Source organism: Mobula birostris, chromosome 31 (genome assembly GCF_030028105.1).
Source record: "Mobula birostris isolate sMobBir1 chromosome 31, sMobBir1.hap1, whole genome shotgun sequence".
NCBI classification, from domain to species: domain Eukaryota; kingdom Metazoa; phylum Chordata; class Chondrichthyes; order Myliobatiformes; family Myliobatidae; genus Mobula; species Mobula birostris.
Genome location: NC_092400.1, coordinates 4,836,125 through 4,856,064, shown reverse-complemented (window position 1 = coordinate 4,856,064; position 19,940 = coordinate 4,836,125). Strand labels below are relative to the sequence as shown.

The following is a 19,940-nucleotide window of genomic DNA, read 5'->3' as shown; positions in this document are numbered from 1 at the left end:
CACATTTCTGAGATGTGTGTGGAAACCGGAGTGCCCAGAAGAGATGACAATTAAGCATTAGCTTAATTTGTCACATACACCGAAATATACAGTAAAATGAGTTGTTTGTGTTAAATCAAGTCACTGAGGATCGTGCTGGGCAGCCTGCAAGTGTTGCCATGCTTCTGGCGCTAAAATGACACGCCCACAGCTCACTAACGTTAACCATACGTCTTTTGGAATGTGGGAGGAAATTGGAGCACCCAGTGGAAATCCGCGCAGTCACGGGGGAAAGGTACAAACTCCTTACGGGCAGCAGTGGGACTCGAACTCCAATCTTACCGCCGGTGCCATAAAGTGAGACGCCACCGTGCTGTCTCTGCAGCCAATGCAGCGGCAGGAAGAACTTACAACCTCTGCACTCTTCGCACCAAGGGCAGGATTGAAGTCACGCCACTGGAGTCCTGAGGCAGCAGCTCTACTGACTGCAACGCCGTCTCAGTAACAGACAAATGCCAGGAACACTCAGACAGTCAGGAGGAATCCATGGAGCTAGAACCAGAAGTAACGAGCCCCAAGTATAAAACCAGCCTCTTTTTCAAAAGATGCCATCCAATCTTTTTTTTTTTTGAATTTGGACATTCTGCTGTATCTTACAAGATTTATTTTATTTGTGTAGGAGAAACACTTACGATTTTGCTGCTGGTTTTTAAGGGTACAGGAGCTGAGCGATGTTTAAGTACTTGTTGATATTTATGTATTTAGGCGTTATTATTCCATATCTGTACTTTAACCACTAACTTTATTTTCGATACAATTCTTTGTTCTTTCTAATTGTTGAACATTGTCTTTTTGTTGCATTTTGCAGTAACACACCACAGCAAATTCCTAATACAGTGGATTGTGGTCAACTGGGACACATCAGGACCAGAACATTTTGGCCCAATTAATCATCACCCAAGTAGCTGAAATTTCATGGAAATAGTTTAGTTAACAATCCATCCAGCGTGTGCTGCCATGTTCTTTGGACTATAAATGAGCAAAAATAGAGCAGATAATGGACTGCCTTCACACAACTTTCAATGGTTGCATCCTCCAAATCTTCATTTTCATTGTAACATTCAAGATGATTGTTCATACCTTCAAATTAATTGTAGTTTCTAACTTGTCAAGGTAGTTTCATTTTCACTCCCAGCCTCTTCTGGTGGCTCCAAACCTGAATGTTTGAAACTGCAGTGTGCAAAACAGTTCTGAAATGCCTTACTGCTTATTTTTTGCCAACTATCAATGACAAAAATCACTGTGTTTTAAACAAAAGCACATGCAGCTAATGCTACTTAAAATCTGTTTGTTCTAAGCACGGTGTAGTATCTAACAGCCACAGCAACTGCTTGCAACTGATGTTAGCTAGAAACTGCTCGGCAACAATCTCGTGTCTCAATTAAGCTGCGTAGTGTCCCAAATAAATGAAGGGAATCGCAGCTGTTTTCTCGATTAGTTTTTGTTAAGAGTTGTCCAGAATAAATGGCTGCCCTGATATTTACTGGAATCCACTGTACACGTGAACGTACATGGTGAATAAAGTTGACCCTTGATCCTCGATCTTTAAGCTTTACTTCTTTATAGTGGCCAAGCCATGCAGCAATTTAAACAAAGACTTGTACCTCAGGGAACATGAGGAGAAATGTAGTTCAGCAACACAAAGTTCACAGAGACAAGTAGCTTTACAGACCAGACCTCACACTTTATCTCTATTAACACACACACAAAACGCTGGAGGAACTCAGCAGGTCAGGCAGCACCTATGGAAAGGAATAAACAGTCAACAGTGAAGGGTCTCGGCCCGAAATATCAACTCTTTATTTCTCTCTATGGATGCTGCCTGACCCGCTGAGATCCTCTGGCATTTTGTGTGTTACCCTGGATTTCCGGTATCAGCAAAAGCTCTTGTGTTAATCTTTACCTCTGCTGTGGTGCATTTCTTGACAGCCATTGCTCATACAGAAGTGGCATGTGGGACAGCCGCAGCAGAATGGGAGTATTTACACTTATACAGTACCCTTCATCCTCAGACGGTCACATCACTTTATAGCTAGGTAAACACCGCTGAGCATTGTATACGGTGCAGTCAATGTGGCAGCCCATTTATTAAAGTTGGATCAGCCAGGATGAAATGGCGGAGCAGACCCGATGGGACAAATGGCCTAATTCTGCTCCTATATCTTCTAGTCTAAAAGTAAACTCATACAAAAAGCACAGAAGGAAGAAGAAGAAGAAAGCCCTTCACTCCGAATGGAGTCACCTGGGCGCTGTTTTTTTAAGCAGGCTTTCTTATTTTTACGAGGCTGAGTTGCTAGCTTGACGCTCAACCCAGCACGGATGGAAAGCGTGCAAGGGAGCCGGCTGGATTCAAACTCGGGAGCCTTTGCTCCAAAGTCCAGCGCTGATGCCACTACGCCACCAGCCGGCCTACAAAAAGCATAAGGAAATGACTAAATCATCAACATTGATTTAAGCATGCAGGATTAGTCTGGGCATGAAGATCGTCAGTGCTGTTTTTTTTATTGAGATTTAGCGCGGAACAGGGCCTTCTAGATATTCGAGCTGCACCAGCCATCAACCCCCAATTTAATCCTAATCTAATCATGGGACAATTTACAATGACCAATTAACCCACCAAACGATACATCTTTGGATTGCGAGAGGAAACCAGTGCACCCCGTAGGAAACCTACTCAGTCACGGGGAGAACGTACAAACTCCTTACAGGCAGCGGTGGGAATTGAACCTGGGTCGCCTGTACTGTAAAATCGTCATGTTAACCACTATGCTACCGAGCTGCCTCTTCTTTGCAAATTTATCTTTTTAAATCTTTTTATTGAATCAGTACACAAAAGGTAAAACATATAGCAACCAATACATTGTTAAGATATAAATATACAAGTAATATTAATACAAAAAAAATGCAAACAACGTAAGTTAGTTATAAAATAACAAGGTAATATAGTTGTATACTAATTTTCCATATATATCGATAGAACGAGAAAAAAAATCAAAAAAAACCTACCGTGCAACTAACCTACAAAGCAAAGCAATGGGCTAACTAGGTAAATAGTAGACTTGAACAAATTAAACAATCACGTCCTCAAACCCGACCTCCGCTAATAACAGATAAATCCACGAAGGGAATGTATGTATGATCAGAGAGAGAAAAAATAGTTACATTAAATGAAAATATTGAATAAAAGATCTCCAGGTCTGTTCAAATTTAACTGAAGTATCATAAAGATTACTTCTGATTTATTCCAAATTTAGACACAGTATCGTTTGAGAGAACCAAAAAAAACATAGTTGGGGCTTTAATCTCCTTCCAATGTTGTCTCTGCAAATTTATCAGGAAATTTTTCTGCATGATCTCAATTTAATATCTCAACTGAAAAACTCTATCTCTAACAGCACAGCACTCTCTCGGTCCAAACTGGACAGCATATGTGCTTGCCTGTCTGCAGAAAGCGATTGTGAGCTACTGGGTACCAAGAATCTGAGGAAGGTTTATTTTGCTGTGTTGCTTGGCCAGGTTCTTTGTGGAAGTTTGAAAGATAAATTCAAAAGGTGGATCAGCCATGATGAAATTCAAACTACAATAAATCAGCCAAGATAAATTCAAACTTTCTGTGCTCATTATATGATGGGAGCCTAAACACGGCTGGAGAGTGATAAAACAGCTTCTAGAGGCAACCTCCTGCCAATAATATGTTCCAGAGTCATAATGCCTCCCTGAGTTATAATGTTACTATAACAATGCTGGTGATGTAAGCACATTGTAATTGATATCTGCGGGTAGCTTGTTACGTCTGTACAGTGTCAAAATGTGCCCGGACAACAAAAGCAATTTACACTCTGAAATGGCAAAATTTTCAATATCCACACCTTGACTTGATGTTTTCTTTAAACTCAGCAGCAATACCATGCTAAATAACAATACAAGGCTGATCAATAACATAGTCGGGTATATGAATCTCAGGGAAGCCTGTGCTCTCCATAACCACTCTTAAGCTGATGACAATGGCCGAATGCAGCATCTAAGCACACACCCTGTTAATAAGATCGAATGACCAACTCCTTGAACTACACTTTGAGGGTCAGAAAGATCTAATAATAATCACCAAATGATGTGCCTTAAAACTCACATTTTAATCACAGCTAACTAAGCCTAGCAAGTAACCAATTTTGAAGAGCAAACCTTTATACTCAGCTCAATCATCAGTTGCAGCAATCGCTCTGAGCCCAGGTTAGTCACTGAGACTAGGTATCATCTCTTGCGTTATGTGCTCACATTCAGCATACTTATGAAGTTTGAACACGTGCAGTCTAAAGCAAACATCTCCACTTCTGACCTTATGTTGGAAGGAAGGTTATTAATGAAGCAGCCAATGGTTGGGCCTTGGACAATGACCTGGGCAACTCTTGCAGTGATGACCTGAGCTACGATTAATGACCTCCATCAACCATTGTGTGAGCTTTAACTCCAACCATTGCTGTGCTTTACCCTGAGTTTCAATGGTTTCTGTTGGGCACGTGGCCAAGTGGTTAAGGCATTCGTCTAGTTATCTGAAGGTCGCTAGTTCGAGCCTCAGCTGTGGCAGCGTGTTTGTGTCCTTGAGCAAGGCACTTAACCACACATTGCTCTAGTCTGTGCAAGGAGTGGCGCCCCACACAGACTTTCAATCTGCGCCTTGTAAGGCATGAAAATGCCCGACGCAGGCCTCTCATGGTCTGAGTCGACGTTCCTTCCGCCCTTCCCTCCTCCCTTCCTTCCTTCAATGATTTTGGTTTTACCAGGTGCCACATCCCCCCAGATGATACCTTGATGTCAAGGGCATTCAGTCTCACCTCACCTCTACTAATTGAGCAAGGCTATGGTGAAACCCAAATTGGGTGTCAGGAAGCACGTATCTAAATGCTGCCTGATAGCACTGTCAATAGCAACATTAGGGCATTATTAATGGTAACATCCATCACTCTACTGATTGTGAGTAGGCTAATTGAGCAATAGTTACACTGGATTGGATTTTTATGCTTTTTTGTGAACTAGACATACCTGGGCAATTTTCCACATTGACAGGTGGATACAGAGTTAGACATAGTACTGAAACAGCTTGGCCAGGGACACAGCTTGTTCAGGAACACAGAATCTTCAGTACTACAGCTGGGATGTTGCCTAGTCCAAAGTGGTAGTTAACAGCCAAATATATTGATGGTTCTGCAGGCATATATAAGCAAGACTTGATAAGGACACTCACATGACAATGTGGTAATTTTGTGGTTAATGTTACCATGCCTGCTTCTTTTTAAACCCAGATTTGCCCCGTTACTTGAATGTAAGTTCTCCAGTTGCCAGCAAGGAGCTCATGCCTCTGCATTAATGGTCATCCCACAACCCATCAGCCTTTTCTTCAGAACATTAGAAGAAGGAACACCCATCTGGCCCCATCAAGCCCTTCCCACCATTCAGTTTGATCATGGCAGACAGAACTGAGAAGTGGAGTTGCTTTCACCAGTGGGAGTGTCATGAACAAGGGGATATACCTGGAAAATAAGTGGTTGGTTATTTAAAACTAAGGTGCCTAGACATTTCTTCCCTCAGAGGCCACTGAATCTCTGGAATTCTTTGCCCCAGAGGTGGTGGAAGTCACATCATTAGAGATAGTTAAGATAGATCTCAACTTAATAATTGGTGCATAACACCATAACAGATAGGGAAAAATGAAGACATTTGGCCCATCAAGTCTGCTCCACCATTTCATCAAGGCTGACACATTTTTCTGTCAACCCCATTCTCCTGCCTTCTCTCTGTAACATTTCACACCCTGACAAATCAAGAACCTACTAACCTAAAATACACCCAATGACCTGGCCGCCACAGCTGCCTGTGACAACGAATTCCATAACTTCACCACCCTCTGGCTAAAGAAATTCCTCATCTTCATTCTAAATGGACATCCGTCTATTCTGAGGCTGTGCTTTCTGGTCTTAGGCTATAGGAAACATCCTCTCCACATCTACTCCATCTAGCCCTTTCAATATCTGTTTGGCTTCAATGAGATCCCAGTCATCCTTTTAAATACCAATGAGTACAGGCCAAGAGCCATCAAAAGCTCTTCATATGATAATCCTTTTATTCCCAGAATCACTTTCGTGAACCTCGTCTGAATCCTCACCAATGCCAACAAATCCTTTCTTAGATAAGAGGCCCAAAACTCACAAAACTCCAAGCAAAGCCTCCCGACTGCCTTATAAGATCTCAGCATTGTATCCTTGCTTTTATATTCTAGTCCTTTCAAAATGAACGCTAACTTTGCATTTGCCTTCCTTACCACTGACTCAACTTGCAAGTTAACCTTTAGTAAATCCTGCAGGAGTGCTCCCCATGCACCTTGGATTTCTGAATTTTTTGCCCGTTTAGAAAATAGTCAATACTTTTTCCCTTTCATCAAAGTGCATGACCATACAATTCCTAACACCATATTCCATTTGTGACTTCTTTGCCCATTCTCCTAATCCATCTAGGTCCTTCCGCATTCTCCCTGCTTCCTCAAAACTACCTGCCCCTCCACCTATCTTTGTATCATCTGCAAACCTGCCAACAAAGCCATCAAATCCATCAACAATATCATTGATATAAAACATAAAAAGAAGTGGTCCCAACATTGAACCCTGCAGAACACAGATTCTCCTTCATCAATCTTGCTTGTTAATTCCTCAAAGAATCCTAACAGATTGGTCAGGCAAGATTTTCCCTTAAGACAACCATGCTGACTTTGGCCTGTTTTATCATGTGCCTACAAGCACCCTGAAACCACACCCTAGACCCTAACATCTTCACAACCACTGAGGTTAGGCTAACTGGTCTATAATTTCCTTTCTTCTGCCTCCTTCCCTTCTTAAACTGTGGAGTGACATTTTGCAATTTTCCAATCCTCCTGATCCATGCCAGAATCTAGTGATTCTAAAAAGATCATCACTAATGCCTCCACAGTCTCTACAGCCTCCTCTTTCAGAACCCTAGGGTGAAGTCCATCTGGTCCAGGTGACTTATCTACCTTCGGATCTTTCACCTTCTCCCTAGTAAGAGCAACTGCACTCACTTCTTTCCCCTAACGTTCTCGAATGTCCGGCATATTGTTAATGTTTCAATTGTTGGGTCATCTTGCAGATCCCAGATATTATCTGTTTCTCTTGCTACTGAAGTTGTCTGGCTTGCTGAATATTTCCAGCATTTCTTGTTTTTATTTCAGATTTCCAACATCTGCAGTTTAAAAAAATTTTCAGGAACCTACATCGTTCTGGCCAGTGATCGCTGCTGTAATGCAGGACAAGGAGCAACTGAGCAATGGTTTTAAAAAGTTATGAGGGGGATACAAAGGGGCTCCAGTGTAATTTAGGCAAGCAGGCATCTGCATGGCAGATGCAGCCTAAGTGAGGTTACTCACTTTGCTTCCAAAAGCAGATGACAGACTATTTTCTATTCATGAGAATGATCCCAAGGAATGAAAGGGTTAATATATGAGGGACGTTTGATGGCTCTTTGGCTTGCACTGGCTAGAGTTTAGAAGAATGAAGAGTGGATCTAAATGAAACCTATAAAATATTGAAAGCCATAGATAGAGTGGATGTGGTGAGGACGTTTCCTTGAGTGGAGTCTAGGATAGCCTATCCTTGAGTGGATAGGACAGCCTTACAATACAAGAATGTCCCTTTAGAACAGAGATGAGGAGGAATTTCTTTAGCCAGAGGAAAGTGAATCTGTGGAATTCATTGCCACAGATGGCTGTAGAGGCCAAGTAATTGAGTATATTTAAAGCAGAGACTGATAGGTTATCAGTAAAGATCAAAAGCTATGGGTGGAAGGCAGGAGAATGGGTTGAGAGGGATAATAAATCAGCCATGATAGAATGGAGCAGACTTCATGGGTTGAATAGCCTAATCCTGCTCCTGTGTCATATGGTTTTATGGAGAGGAGATGAACAAACAGACCTGGTGTCCTTGTATACTAATCACTGAAGGTAAGTATTCAAATGTGGGAAACCACTATACATTTTAAGTATGGGTTCCCCGTAGCCAAAGCCCTATTGAACACAAATCCCAAATGTGGAGTGGACTCTAGGTTGAGGGTGGGGGGAACATGTAGTGGTGAAGAGAGAAGAAACAGCAAAGAATTATGCACCATATTGTTCTCACAGATCTCATAACACAGCAGCAGAGGCAATATTTAGATTGCCAGGCCATTGTGTTGGGAAGGACTGAGGAAATATTGGAGAAGGTAAAAGACCAATAAAATTCTACAACCCCAACATGGCAGAGATAAGTGTGAGCGTACTGCACATGTCTCACCCTGACAGGGCTTGGGATTCCAGCTGGGTTTGTCTCTGACAGAATAGTACCAGAACCTTGCATCGTTACCCTGGGTAATTTAAAAGCACAGGTGACCTGCAAGTTGCCACTGAGCCTCATCGGTGGTTACAGATGCATCCCAGCTTGATACGGCAACTGCTCTGCCCAAGACTGCAAGAAAATGGGGAGGGCTGTAAACACAGCTCAGCACATCACGAACATCAGGTTCTCCTCCACAGATTCTGTCTACTCCTCGGTGAAGCAGCCAACATAATCATAGACCCCGCACACCCCAGTCACTCTTTCTTTTCCCATCTCCCGTTGAACAGAAGATGCAAAACCCTGAAAACACATGCCACTACGCTCAAGGACAGCTTCTATCCTACAGTTATAGGACTGGTAAATGATTCTCTTATATGATGAGGTAGACTCTTGACATCACAGTCCACCTCATCATTATTGCCTCACTGCACTTTCCCTGTCATTGTAATACCTTATTCTGCATGTTTTTGCTTTTCCCTTGTATTACCTTGATACACTGATGTGATAAAATTATCGGCATGGATGGCACACAAAACAAAGTTTTTCACTGTAGCATGGTATATGTGACAATAAAACAATTTGCCAATCTTTTTTCTCAGTAAATGAGCTTTTATTATGATGATAATAAAAGGAGAAAGTACTGGAAACTGCCAGCAGGTCAGGCAGCATCTGTAGAAATATAAAATTGTTTTATCAGATCAGGTCTTCAGGGCTGCCTGACCTGTTCTGCATATCCAACACTTTCTGTTTTTAGTTTAGATTTCCAAAATCTACATTTTTATTTACTGGCATGTTATAATAGTTTTCACAGTGCTAGGATGTGTCAAAATTCATAATATTAAAACGGAAATGCATTTACTTAAGTACATAGAACACTACAGCACAACACAAGCCTTTCAGGCTATGATATGCCAACCTTTTAACCTACTCTAGGATCAATATAACCCTTCTCTGCTACTTAGTTCTCCACTTTTCTCTCATCCATGTGCCTATTTAAAAGTTTCTTAAATGCCCCCAGTGTATCTGTCTCTACCACCAACCCTGACAGGGCAGTTCATTAAAAAATGTTACCTCTGACGTCATTCCTCCAATCACCCTAAAATATAGGGAATTATGCTAATCAATCAGCCCACAGCACGGCCTAGCAACGACTGAGCAGGACAAAGGACCAACCCCCCTGCTTCCCCTCATGACAGCACAGACAGAGCGTCAGTTCAAATCGTGTCTGCAAGTCAGCACCTTGGACAGCGCAGCAGTCCGTCGGCGCTCCTCCGAAAGCCTGGCCGGGTGCTGGTGCTCAAAGTCTCGGGGTAGGGAGTGCAGATAGAGCCCGGCGCCTGCTGATTCAGAAGCGCGCACTGACTGACACTCAGCACAAGCTGACAGCTCGAATGACAATTTTTTTGTTCAGTCCCGGCGCAGCTTAGTTAAAAAAAACCAGCACACAGCATGGTGACAGGCAAATCAATAAAGGAAGACTACCAAGCATTCAGTTGTGGATTCCATCACCCTGCGTTTATATTCCCACAGATCACAGAGTTAATGTTAGTGCTGGACTGTAATTTCAAGCTGCATTCCCCCCACCTACGCATCTGTTCTGGCCAGAGACTGACAACGATGGCATGTTTACAGAAACTGGCTACTCAGACTGACAATAGTAAATAGAGAACACCATCACTGATACCCTGGAGATATTAGAAGGGAATGAATCACATAAAAAGGTTAGATGAATTCATAAACATGGAGCAGAAAGTCAGAGCAGTTACGTGAATCATAGGACAGCATAACAGCTTCAAAATTACCACATCCTCATATTTAATATGGACTTCACATTGCGTTTCCACCCTCCTCCCCCACCCGGTTTTCATTCCCTTTCTCCTTAAAGCGGTGAGTCATACAGAAGGAAAATTACTTGAGTATTGGGATCCCTCAGACACCTCAGCTCTACAAACTGCATCCTCCTGCACCTCCTGATTCCCAACATAAAGACAAGAGATTCTGCAGATGCTGGAACGCTGGAGGAACCCAGCAGGTCAGACTGCAACTATGAAGGGGGAAAACCAGTCAATATTTCAGGTTGTGACCCTTCATCACTGGAAAAAAAACCTCACAATATACTACAAATCCTCTACACGGTCCCTACAACGTCTTGACGTTCTCCCTGCAGCGTGTGCCTGTATTTGAACTCAACCGTACTGGTTAGTGTAACACTAACACAGCACCAGTGCCCTGGGTTCAATCCCCAACGCTGCCTGTGAGGTGTCTGTCTGTTCTCCCCGCGACCACATGGGTTTCCTCTGGGTGCTCTGGTTTCCTCCCACATTCCAAAGTTCAATTGGTCACACGGGTGCACTTGGGAAGCATGCGCTCTTTGGGTTGAAAGGGCCTGATATGTGTTGTATCTCTAAATAACAGCCAAAGGTTGGCTAACGCTTCATGAAGGGTTTAAATTAACCCTGTTGCTTTATTCCCCTGTTAATAAAGCCAAGCAAGTCATATTTTGCTTTAAACTGCCTTATCAATGTGATTTGGATCCTTCACCTCTGCACATTAACTCTAAAATTCTACACCATTCATTTATATTATTCTTCTTCATTCTTCTGAACAAAGTGCATCACCTTACAGTTCACATACATTTTCCTATCATCCATCTGTTCATTTCACCAACTTGAAGTCTACTACTAGCCCCCTTCACTGCTTATAATATTTTTGAAAATTATCGTCAAGCTTAGAAATTATCTCCAAGTCCAGATCATGTATATACATAATCAAAAAGAATTCTAATCTCTTTAGTCGCCACAGTATACCTCTTTCTAATCTGTAACATAATACCAGCATCACTCACTGTCTTCTGTACCTTCTCTATCCAAAAGCTTTAATTTGCTGATGTATATGATAATCTCATTTATGACTTTTTGAAGTCTAAATATGCAAATTAATCACTATTGTACAAAGTGAGGACAGTTAGACACGACATGCCTGTAATAAATTTGAGCAGTATTTCACCACTTAACCTGCTTGTTCAAACGTCAATTCATTTAAATCAGAAACCGATAATGCTGGAAATACTCGGCGTCTGTGGAAAAAGCAGCAAACTAACAAATCTCTTTCCACGAATGCTACCTGACTTGCCAAGTGTTCCCCGCATTTCCTGTTTTTATTTCAGATTTCCAGAATATGTCGTTTTCATGTTCATTTTCACATACTGCTTATTAATTTGACCTTGTATTCTCTCTCTCTAAGCTTCCCCACTAGTCATGACTGGACTAAAGTTAATCAACCTCCACTTCCAAACAAATGCATAACATTTGCAATCATCCAGTACTACAGCACCACCTCCTTATCTAAAGATTGCCAATCCCTCCAATTTCCACCACACTTTCCTCTCGGAAGCAATCCATTCAGACTGAATCACTGTCGCTCTTAAACACTGTTATTAGCCAGATTTTGGTCAGTGTAATTTGTTATTGTAATCAGGCAAACTGTGCACTTCTCATCACAAAGGGAAGAGAGGCAGAAAATGTAAAAGCAACCATTACACGCAGGCATCTGTGTTCCAAGCTCTGGTGAGCAGGAGCATGGAACTCCACAGGGCTCAGACCTCCCGCAAGCAAACTGAACAAATGAGGTGACAAGACTAATCATCTTTTCTTCTGTGCCCCACAGCACTGTGCAAAGGCCAGCCTCTTCGGCAGAGCAACAACAACCTGCACTTACACAGCCGATGTCCCGCGGTACTTTACAGGAACTGTAGCAAATTCAGTTTGACAATTAGCTACCTGAGGTCTGAGAACAGATGAGGTGGGCTTTAAGAAGCATCTGTTCGGAGGGGAGAAAGAAGTCTGGACGGGAAGATTCGGAGAAGAATTTAAGGACATACACTCAGTAGCCGATTTACTAGTACAGGAGGAGCTGCATATATATGCTCATGGTCTTTTGCTGCTGTAGCCCATTCACCTCAATGTTCAATAAGTTGAGCATTTAGAGATGCTCTCCTGCACAAAACTGTTGGCGATTTGAGTTACTGTCCCCTTCTTGTCAGCTTGAACCAGTCTGGGCAACTTCCTCTGTCCTCTCTAATTAATAAGGTGTTTTCAACAACAGAACTGGAGCTCACTGGATTTTTTCTTTGTTTTTTTGCACCTTTCTCTGTAAACTCTAGAGACTGTTGTGTGTCAAAATCCTTGGAGATCATCAATTTCTGAGATATTCCGAACCAGCCCGTCTGGCACCAACGATCATTCCACAGGCAAGGTCACTTAGATCACATTTCTTCCCCATTCTGATGTTTGTTCTGAACCTCTTGACCATGCCTACATGCTTTTATGCACTGATTTGCTGATTAGATATTTACATTAACAAGCAGGTGCAGGGGTGTACTTAATAAGGTGGCCGGTGGGTATAAGAACACAAGAAATAGAAGCAAGAACAGGCCATTTGGCCCCCAGTGACTGCATCACATTTCAATAATATTTTATCTGCATTCTAAATCTATTATCACCACAGTCCAGCAAGGAGTCTGAGCGCAATATAGCAGAGATACAGGCCGTTCGACCAAACAGGTCCATGTTGACTACATTGCCCACCCAGCTAATCCTAATTTCCTGTGTTTGGTACATTTCCCTCTAAGCGTCTCCACTCTGTGTAACTTTCTAAGTGCTTCTTAAATGATGCTTTTGTACCTTCCTCAACCATTTCCTCTGGCAGCTCCTTCCATATTCTCACCACCCTTGGGTGAAAAAAGTTGCCCCCCCCCACCACCCCAGTTCCCTTTAAAATCTTTGCCCTCTCGCTCTAAATCTATGCCCCTTAGTTTTGGTCTCCCCTACCCTGGGGAAAGGACTGTTACCTTTCAACTTTTCTATAAGTCCCAATATTTTAAACATTTCAACAGAGTGCCATTCATTCTCCTAGATCCAAGAAATAAGGACCTAGCCTGGCCAACATCTCCCGATAACTCAGGCCCTCTAGTCCTGGTAACACCCTTGTAAATGTATTCTGTACTCTGTCCAATTTAATCACATTTTTCATTTAATAGGATACCAAAACTGTACACAGTACTCTAAGTATGGTCTCAGCAAAGACTTATACAACTGCAAAATAATGCCCCAGCTCCTAGTGCCCTAGCTGATGAAGCCCAGCATGCTAAACACCTTTCTCCCCACCCTATCTACCTGTGATGCTGTTTTCAATGAACTGTGCACTTATACCCCTGGGACCCAGTGTTCCTTTATTCTTCTTAATGCTCTCCCATTCACAGTCTAAGTGAATGATGGGGCACTACAGTGTGAGGTGATACCTTCTGGAAAGTTAAACCAACTTAGTGTAAGTCCCAAGTTGGTTTAACTGTCCAAAATGCATCACCTCACACTGAAATTAATTTGCTGCTCCTTAACCCTCTTCCCTAAGTGATCAAGGACCCTCTATAATCTACGATGACCTTCTTCACTATCAACATTTCCTAATTTTATGTCATCGATATTTCCCTCCCGAGTACTGTTAATGTTTTTATAGTCATCAAGGGATTCACTCGACCCCAACCTCCTAAACCCAATGTATGCTTCCTTCTGTTTCTTGACCAGAACCTCAATTTCTCTTGTCGGTCAAGGTTTCATAAACTTGCCAAGTTTATCCTCCAACTGGACGCTTACTATCACACTTTTAAAAGCTTTCCACTTGCCATAAGAGGAGGAAGATGTCGTTTCCTTCAGCTGCACTTTACTGCACTAATCTAATATTCCTTGCTTTTTCAATATCTAACATTGATCACTGGCTTGGATATACACAATGACTGACTCACCAAACCTTCTTGGGCAGAGAATTCCAAAGATTCATTATGCTTGGGCAAATAAAATAAATTTCCTTCTCATCTTAGATCTAAATAGCTGAACGATTAATGTGACCTTCAATTCTGGACAACACAACAAGAGGAAGCATCAACCCCACACTTATCCTGTCCAACAGCTGAGGTAAAGAGGCTTTGTGGGAGGAAATTAACTGTCAATATTCACTTCTTGTGTCTCCAACCTAGAATTTTTGTTTGTTCCAATGAGATAACCTCTCGTTCTTCTAAATTCAAGACATTCTAAACCTCTCTTTGCTCAGTAAGACTTGTCATGCCAGGAATTAATCTGGGAAACTGTCCCCGACGCTCCCTCTGTCAGAGGTACATGTTAGGAGACCAGGCTGGTACACAGTGTTTTACATATTGTCTCACCGTGATCTCCAGATGTCTCACCTTTTCTTACAATAAAGAAAGCCAACATACCAGTTGCCTTCCTAATTGTCTGTATGCATATCAACACCTTACCATGTCTCACCATTTAAAATACACTCTTTCTACTTTTTTTCTACCAAGGTGCGCAGCCTAACAATTTTCCACATTATATTCCATCTGCCATCTCTTTATCATTCATTTAACCTGTTTGTATTCCCTGAAGCTTCTCCATATCTTCCAACACCTTTAAATCCACTTAGCTTTCAACCATTAGCCAGTCTGGGTCTACATTATAATTGATCTCCTCATCCAAACAGTTGACATAACAGCTGGGGCCCCAACGTTAGTCCTACAGCACCTACCTAGTCATAACTTCCCAGTCCAATAAAATCAAAACTGAAAGTACAAAGTAAATTTATTATCAAAGTACAGGAGATTCATTTTCTTGTGGGCATTCCCAGGAGACACAAAGAAATACAATGGAATCAATGAAAATAGAGACTGCCAAACAACCAATGTTCAAAAGAAGACAATCTGTGCAAATACAAAAAAAGTAACAACAGTAAATAACTAAACAAGTAATACTGAGAACAATTCGCAGATTCCTTGAAAGTGAGTCCAAAGGTTGTGAAATCAGTTCAGGGTGGGGTGAGTAAAGTGACCCACTTGTTCTTTCCCAATGAAGGGTTTTGGCCTGAAATGTCAACTGTTTATTTCCCTCCATAGATGCTGCTTGACCTGCTGAGTTTTTCCAGCATTTTACATGTGTTGCTCAAGATCTCCAACATTCGCAGTTTCTCTTTTCCACTTGTTCTTTGTTTTCTGTCCCTTAATCAAGCTTCAACTTATGCCAATATTTCATCTTCAATATTATCAGCCCCAAATTAATCTTTTCCATAAAAGTCCAAATTCACACTTTAACAAATTCACTCTTTTCCATTCTGCTGGTTATAGCCTTAAGAAATTCCAACAAATTTATCAAAAATGATATCCCTTTCACACATCCATCCTGACCCTGCCTAGTCCTATCATCAATTTTCTAACTGTCCTATTATCACTTCATTAATAGTTCCCAGCATTTTCTCTACTATTATGTATAACTGTTCCACAAACCATCCTTTCTTTTTCCCTTCTTCCGTAAACAGTAGGGTAACATTCTTCCAGTCTATGGGAGACAATCTCAAACCCGTGGAACTTTGGAAGATGACAACCAAAACTGAGCGAGGGCCTTCAAAGTTGTTAGATGCAGGTCATCAGGTCATTGGGATTTACTGCCTTCCACTAAAGTCTCCAGTAACAATTACCTATTGATTTCTTTGAGGTTCATCTTCACTTGACCTACTGTTCTTCACTGTTTCTGGGAGATGTTATGCATCTATTTCCATGAGGGCAGACTGGAAATTCTGAAGCTCTGTATCTACTTGCAGTAGACATCTCAAAGCACAACAGAAATATCACCAACATCGCCTCTGCAAAATCCTCATAGTCCACTGGACTCTGGTGCGGGACCTGGGCACCCTCGCAGACGGTCTGCTGAACGGGGTCAGTAATCGCGCTTGTGAGAATGCATGTTCCAGTCAATCACTGTTTCACTGTGATTGTATTTAACCCCTTTCCTCCCATTCCAGTCTTGTCGAATCTTGGCCAAAGTCAATACTCTCCGCTTACCTTTGGCCTTGCTCTGGGAAAGAAGACTACTGTTTAGATTAACACTGTGGAGGAGCAGTATTTTTTTTTGGAATTGTTACTAAGCCACAGTGTTGGCACTAGATTTCTGTTTGAGAGTTTTAGTTAATGGCCCTATTTGCCTAGCATTTATTGTTTTTGCCTTTGATTCTGCACAGTTCTTATTACAAGTCAGTGATCGGTTCATCTGCTTCAGTGTCTCTCCCTCTGCACTTGGGCTGTAACTGCACAGCCAGGTAGACCACCTCGTCTTCGCTCACAGCCACAGAGTCCAGAACAGATTCTCCTTCCCAAGCTCCATCAAGGATGTTCTCAAAGCCTCCCTGGAAAAATGCAACATCTCACTGCATCCTGGGGATCTTGCTGCACAGTCGCTGGCAGATCATGTCAATCCAGCACAAGTGATGGAAGGTGTTCACCGCCTCCCAAGCCCTCCGCACGCACCAGCCTGACAGCCGCCTGCTGCCTCACCAAACCTGAGGGTCACACGGTGGCTTCACATTCCACTGAACTGGGGTGGAAGCAAGCCAATCTCGATCCTGAGGATCCTTGAGTGTCCTTGTTTGAGGTAGGTCTCATCATCCCTGGCTCCCCAGCAAATTAGGCTCCAGTAGGATGAGATTAAAGAGCAGCCACACTGAACCAGGACTACCATAGTGCATGATAACACATGGGCAAGGATTTCAAAGATGGGTTGGTGTCAGCATGCTCTTCAGATGCCCCGTGCAAGTAGGATTTTTTTCACCTTGGTCCCTCCTATTCAATGTTCTGCTCATACCTTGACCCTACAATTTTAGTCACACTCAACACTTTGGTAAATTCCGTGTTTCAAGGAAAATCTCACTCATCCCCTGCCTTCAGCCACACACTCTTCTGGAAACTTCACCCACTATATCCAGTTCTAAACCACCGTGGGTACCTTAATAAAAGTCATTTTCAGTCCACCCCCAGCACTCGCAAACACTGTGAAGCCATGTCGCAAGCAGCTGTGTGCTACAAAAGGCATTTGTGTCACTTTAGACGAATGCCCCAACAAAGGCACAGGCTTTTCATCGAATAGTACGGCAGAGACAAGACCTTCCCCCCCCCCACCCTGCCAAGTCCCTGCCCAATGTGAAGCTGCTTTTACACTAATCCTAGACTATTCCCAGTCTTATTCTTCCCATCACCCCCATCCATTCACCTGCACATTTAGGGGCAATTTACACCGGCCAAATTAACCTACCAACTGCATGTCCTTAGAATGTGGGAGGAAACTGGAGAACCTGAGGAAAATTGACAAGATCACAGGGAGAACATGTGAACACCACATAGACAGCACCAGAGGGCAGGATGGAACCTGGGTCACTGGAGCTGTAGACAGCAGGTTAACTAGCTCTGTCCCTCAGCTGGCTCATCCTCAACAGAATACACAGCAATACAAATTGATAAAAGTGTCTGCTGGACCAGGTTCTCAGTCACCGCAGTGGCCAGTGATAAACCATGTTTTTTTTTAATATTAAGTCTGATTAATTTCCACCTGGGTCCTGACTGGGGTATGTGAATTGATGGGGAGTAGGGGAATTTGGGGGAGGGGGATTTATCTGTTTCACCCCGTGTGTGGATGGTTGGGATCTGGAGCATTCTGCCTGACGGGATGGTGAAGAGAATTGTTGACGTATTTAGATGGGCACTCGAAAGGCCATGGTACACCAGGCGACGAACCGAGAGCTGTAAACGGTATTAGGATAGTACTTGACGATGGGGACGGACACTATGGGCATGGTTCCGTGCTCCGTGAGTCTGTGGGGTATTTTTTTTACTACATCTTGCCATCAGAGAAAACATGCCCCCCCCCCCCAAAATCATCTTAAAAGCGACACAGGAAGATTGAGTAGGGGATTAAATCTGTGAAGGATCAATAAAGATTAAGCATGATCCAGAGAAAGTTGGACGCTGCCTTCTTAATCCACCTTCTTGGAGCTGCGCTTGCAGACAGCCCCGCGTCCCAGTGGCGGGGACAGACCGAGGTCAGCGCTCGGAAAGGCGAAGTCAGGTTGAAGGGGACCAGGGTTGAGCGGAGGCAAGGACTGGCGGAGTAATGGCATCATACCGTTCACTGCTGGATCGAGTCCAGGCGCCAAACGCCAATAATACGCTTTCTTTTTTTACTAAACGAAGCTGGTCGGGTAATTTTGTTTTTTGGCTCTCTTTGGGTTACCACTGGTACGGGGATATATATACAGTAATTTAAAAGGAGAGCCCACTTGATTCCGAGCGCGAATAAAAGCGGGGCTGTACACACCAACGTACTGAGTGCAACATTTAATCTCTCCTATATTAAAGGAATTAAGGAGTGTCGAAATTGCTATAAATTTAAAGAAAGTAAGTGTTTTACCTGCAAAAAAATAAGTGTTCAATCTACCCGCTGAAAATGAGTTTAGATTTAATGAAACAGTCCAGCTACCAGGAAGGGCGAGGGGAGGGGGGAGAGTGAAAGGGAGGGGGGATGTGAGAGGGTCTGAATGCAATGAAGGCGAGACCTTTTGCTGGATGCGTATATTCCAATTAAGACTTACGTACAGCCTGCCTCTCTGCGAAGCCCTTCCTGAGGAAGATACAGGCTGGCCCCAGGAGATTGTGCATGAGCACGCAGTTGTGAGCCAGGGCGAACAGAGGATCCTGGTAGTCGTCGGCCGCAGGGGACGCTGCCGCTCCGTCCGCCGCTCTGTCCTCGCTGGTCCCGACTACTTTGTAGCTGCTTCTGTCCTCGTGCCGAATCTTTCGCCCCCCGAGCACCAGCCAGCACACACACACACAGGAAACAGATTAGAACCCAGCTGGGTGGCCCCTCATCCCGCTTCAAGAAAATAAACTGATCATTTCGCTTTTTAGAAAGATTCATGCATTTCACACCTCTGCTCTTCAGTCTGGTTAAATTAGGGCGAAAAAGTTCTTGCATGCGAATAGACATGACACTGATTAGGGTTTTTTCCCCCTCTTTAATGTCCTATTTCAATATTCAATACACATGCGACGCAACTCCCTAGCAGGGGAGATGCTGCTTAGTGAAGAGAACATGGTGCTGGAAATACCTGCCGGATTTAATCACAGGCAAAACAAGGGGGGAGACACGACACGTGCACACCACAGGACGGACTGGTTCAAGACGAGTACAGTCGCACCACGAAACTAAACAGTACTTGGTAATACGCTATCCTGAATAATAAATTTGTCTTGGACTCCGATGAAGCTCAAAGCTGTTTCCTTGCTCTTGCGCTAGGGGTGGTCTCTGTCTAATATATTGATCCTCACCCCGCGGCCCCATCGACCCCTCAGCCACCCGAGCATTCGGCTGCACACACTAACACGCCGCATTTATACGTTACAGAAGCAGCCCCTTCTAAACTGTGAGACATACCTTCTGAGACAGATTTCTGAGCGGCGATTTGACACAGTTCCCCATATTTCCTCACATGGGGTAACACCGGCTCTGTTCGCTCTAGTCCGTCCCATCAAACGTAATGTTTATAAAGAAACCAAGCCGTTCTTGAAGTCGTATCCATAGGTTCTCCGGGGCTGCATGTGGGTCGGAGGCAGGAGATGAAACGTGTAATCCATTGAGGATTAATGACCCACCAGGC

General features: G+C 43.2%; 1 protein-coding gene across 3 annotated transcripts in view; it reads right to left on the bottom strand.

Annotated features, from left to right (window-relative positions):
• Positions 1-19,940, bottom strand: part of LOC140190736 (calcium-binding protein 1-like) — a 102,224-nt gene that overhangs the window by 15,458 nt on the left and 66,826 nt on the right. Inside the window, exons 1-2 of one of the 3 annotated variants that reach the window (XM_072247553.1) lie at positions 19,706-19,762; positions 18,880-19,065 (exon numbers count right to left, since the gene is read on the bottom strand). The exons of 1 other annotated variant lie outside the window; for it this stretch is intronic. In XM_072247553.1, coding sequence (XP_072103654.1) covers positions 18,880-19,065; positions 19,706-19,762 — 243 coding nt within the window. Of the gene's footprint in view, positions 1-18,879; positions 19,078-19,705; positions 19,763-19,940 lie in introns of those variants that run through there. One more of the 3 variants, XM_072247552.1, reaches the window with a different exon arrangement.